Source organism: Grampus griseus (assembly GCF_964374135.1).
Source record: "Grampus griseus genome assembly, chromosome: 20".
Lineage (NCBI taxonomy): Eukaryota > Metazoa > Chordata > Mammalia > Artiodactyla > Delphinidae > Grampus > Grampus griseus.
In genome coordinates this window covers 50484848-50488712 of record NC_139014.1, presented here as the reverse complement: position 1 = coordinate 50488712, position 3865 = coordinate 50484848, and the positions used below count along the sequence as shown (strand labels likewise).

The window sequence follows — 3865 nt, the reverse complement described above, 5'->3', positions numbered from 1 at the left end:
TTGGTCCCCTGAAGTGATTCTTGCTGCCTCCCCTTCTCCCTGACAACACCCCCCCACCCACTGCCCCTTTGCCCCAGGCCCTGGCAAGCCCAGGTTACATGGGGACTACTGTTGCCAGGTTGGGATTCTAGACAAAAATCCTAGAACTCCTTTCTTGCTAGAAATCACCAATACAATCCTTAGTTCAGCAGATATAGTTTTCCGTACAGTTTATAAACATGATAAGACATACAGTTTGGTAAGGGAGTAGGGCGAGGGCCTGTGCATTTGTGTGTATATATATATACGTAGAGGGTGTGTGTGTGTGTGTATATATATATATATATATATATGTGTATATATATATATATATAAAGTGGACATAGTTATAAAACTGCACCTCCTGTGAGAACCTCATTGCACACGATGAAGTTCTAAATTTCAGCCTCTGATGATCTTTCCTTTGGTAATTGGTTCTTGGAGCCCAGCAGCTGGGCCTGGGTCTGCCAGGGTTGCCTGAGACATCAGGAATGAGAGGCGTTACCCCCGAGGGAGGGACTGAAGGTGGCACATGGTTGGATTCAGGGCAGGGTGACTAAGTGGCCTCAGGCAAGAGCCAAAGTGCCACCTGCTCACGTGCTCCCAGACAGCTGCGGACCCAGCCTCTTTGGTGACCCTTGTCTGTTCTCTGAGTCCTGCTTCCTCCGGAAGTGGCGGGAGCCCTTCAGACCTCTCCAGATGACCAGGATTCCACACAGCCCAGCTCCCGTGGGGCACTGTCCCATCGTTGCTGATGAAGGATTCGCTCTGCGGCTTTAACTGCCTTGCTGGGTGGATGCTGTCCGTCGGTGCTCGGCCGGGGGCTGGCTGGGACAGCTGGGTGGGATGAACGAATCCCCTCCCGCTTGGGGCTGTACACTTTGGGTTTATAATCCACCGGGCAGGGCCCAGACAGCAGCTGAAGCCTCTACCAGCCTTTGCCTGAAACCCAGCAGATCCTCCACTTGTAAAAAAAGAAAAGAAATCCTGTTCCTTGGTGGACATGTGGCAGTGCTGGGTGCTGGTGCCCTGCGTCCTCAGCGAAGAGTGACCACCAGCCCCAGTACCCAGGCCAGGAGCGAGGCCCTTAGGGAACTGCCCAAGGAGGCCTGCTGCACCCCGCTGGGGGCACGGATGGGGGTCCTGCGGGCACACTTGCCCTTCCTCTTGGGCCGTGCCGTGGGCATGATGTCAAAGCTGAACTTGTGCTGGTAGTCAGGGGCATAGTCCTGCAGCTCGTGGGCCTGCTTCCGGGTGCCCGCCTTCGAGACCTGGTTGCGATTCCTGTGGCTGGTGCAGTTCTTGCCCAGCTTCTTGTAGCCCGACCGAGAGCCGGGCAGATGGCCGTGCGGGTGGTCCTTGTCCCTGGCGGGGCCACGGGGTGGGTGGTGTTCCTTGCGGGTGGCCCTGTCGGTGGTGGTGAGCGTGTGCGACTTGATCTGGTGCGGGGACGCCGGCCCCGTGCAGTTCCGGAAGTCCTCGGCCCTCAGCAGCTTCAGGTCCTGGCCATGCAGAGGCTCAGGGGACACGCAAGGGACAGCGGAGCTGGAGCCACGGAACCTTTGCAGCCATTCCCACAGGGAGCGCGCCCGGCAGCCACAGTCCCAGGCGTTGCCGTTGAGGCGGAGGAACTCCAGGGCTCCCAGGGGTGCCAGGCAGTCGCCCGGCAGCTCGGAGAGACTGTTGTTGAAGAGGAAGAGGGTGGTCAGCCTGCGGAGGTCGTGGAAAGCCCTGTGATGGACCCACTGCAGCTGGTTCTCGTGCAGCAGCAGCCGGTCCAGGTTCACCAGGCCCCGGAAGGTGTCCTGGCCTAGGCTCCACAGCTTGTTGCCGTGGAGAAACAGGTGGCTGAGGTTGACCAGGTCCACAAAGATGTCGTCCTGGAGGTACTCGATGTGGTTGTCCTGCAGGTAGAGGTACTGCAGGCTGTGCAGGCCGCCGAAGATGCCGGCCGGCAGGGCACTGAGCCCACACTTATAGAGGTAGAGGGCATGGAGCTTCACCAGGCCCTGGAAGGTCTCGGGCGCCAGCGTCCGCAGCTGCCGGTTGTCGCCGAGGTCCAGCTCCTCCAGGTGCACGAAGCCCTGGAAGGTGTTGGGGTCGATGAAGGTGATGTTGTTGGAGTAGATCCACAGGGTGACCATGGAGGGGCTGAAGTGGCCCTGCTGCAGGAGGCTGATGCGGTTGTTCTGCAGGAAGACGCGCTCGCTGTCCTCCGGGATGCCCTCGGGGATGGCGACGAAGTTGTGCGCCTGGCAGCTGACCGTCATGGGTGCGGGGTAGCACACGCAGTCCCGCGGGCAGCCGCCGCCCAGGGGCAGCTCCCCGGCCAGCAGCAGCAGCAGCAGTTCCACACAGCACCCTGGCGGGGAGAGAGAGCACAGCCAGGTCAGGGGCTGCCCGGGAGGTGGGAGACACTCTGGGCGCCGGGCTCGATGGGCACATGACCCTCCTAGGCCGCTGGGGCTCTGTCCTCGTCTTTGCTGCGCTCAGCGGTCTGGAGTCATAGCCCCCCGAGGTCCTGGCTCTTGATGGCTCCCCACGCCCTGGTGCCCCACCTCTACTGGGGGTTCTATCCCAGCCTGGGCTATGAGATGGGTTGGGGTAGAGGCTCTGATCCCACGGCACCCGGCATACTTCCTTAGCCCCACCCAGCAAACCCCTAGCCCCGCCCATAGCTTCTGAGCCCCACCCCCTTAGGCTCTGTCAACCCTGGTAGGATTGGGGTCACAACCCACGGACGCAGCAGCTAGCTTCGGGCTCCTGTCCAAGCTCTGCCACTTACTTGCTTTGATCTGCCTGAACAGATAGTGGTGCAAAGTCCTGTTCTAACAAAGTAAATATCTCGTATGGACTCCTGAAGAGTCTTTTTATTTAAATTATTCCCAATAACAAAGCATGCATGCGTGACACCGAAGTTTATCTTGAAAGATTTCTCACTTACAGTGCCTTCCATGTCCTCATGTAGGCACTACCTCCGTGCCTCAGTTTCCTCATTTCTAAATAGTAGTAGTCGTCCCTCACAAAGAACGTATGTGTGTGTGATGGACTGGGGGAGGCACCAGGGCTGATAGTTCTGGGGTCCAAGGAGCAGCCAGAATGAGGCTGCCCCCCACCGGGGTCTGCCTTCCAGCCCCTCCCCTCTCCCTGCCTCGCTGGAGATCCCAGGCTGTGGCTGCCAGTCAGGCCCTGCCTAGCGATTGTCCCGAGCATTTCCTCTGTAGCTTCCCTCTAATTGCGCAATAATTAGGCACTTGTTAATGGATCCTTAAAATAATTTATTTTCGATGTGTCCAGCCCGTGGTTGGATAATAGCCCCGTGCTCATTATCGAAGCAGCCTCATTATGCACGATCATCATTACCTGCCTTTCTCCAGGGTCGCAGCTGCCCCAGGCAGCCTGGCAGGTGTGCCAGTGTTGGGGGGACGGGCTCCAGGCCGGTAGATCCCCACCCTGCAGGGCCGGGCAGCCATCTCGTCTCTGCCCGGGTTGGGGTCCCGATCCTTCTCTTCTAGCTTGGCCAGCCAGGCCTCTGGGGAGAGCCGAGGGCCTGAGACAGTGCGACTGATTCTTCCTGCTGCCAGCTGTGCCCAGAGCATGTTCAACGAGAGAACCTCCTGGCCCCTCCTGGCCACTCTCGGGCCAGCCCTGCTCCCAGCCTCAGGCCGGCCGCCACCCCAGCCGTCTGCCTGGGCTCAGGTGGACCTCACCACGACTGCCACTCCCTCTTTCCTCACAGAAATGGCATCATAAAAAAGTGACAGCTCCCAGCTGTTGGGAGTTACGGGCTCCCAGAGAGTAACAGCTGCTTCCCGTCCCCCTATAATCACCCGGCTTTGACCGAACG

General features: G+C 59.1%; 1 protein-coding gene across 1 annotated transcript; it reads right to left on the bottom strand.

The window, feature by feature from the left end:
* Positions 1-1055: 1055 nt before the first annotated feature.
* On the bottom strand, positions 1056-3491 carry RTN4RL1 (reticulon 4 receptor like 1; the record flags this gene model as incomplete). The annotated part of the gene is given in 3 exon segments (XM_082678336.1): positions 1056-2380; positions 3382-3445; positions 3447-3491. Coding segments are annotated over 3 exon segments (1434 nt in total).
* Positions 3492-3865: the final 374 nt, after the last annotated feature.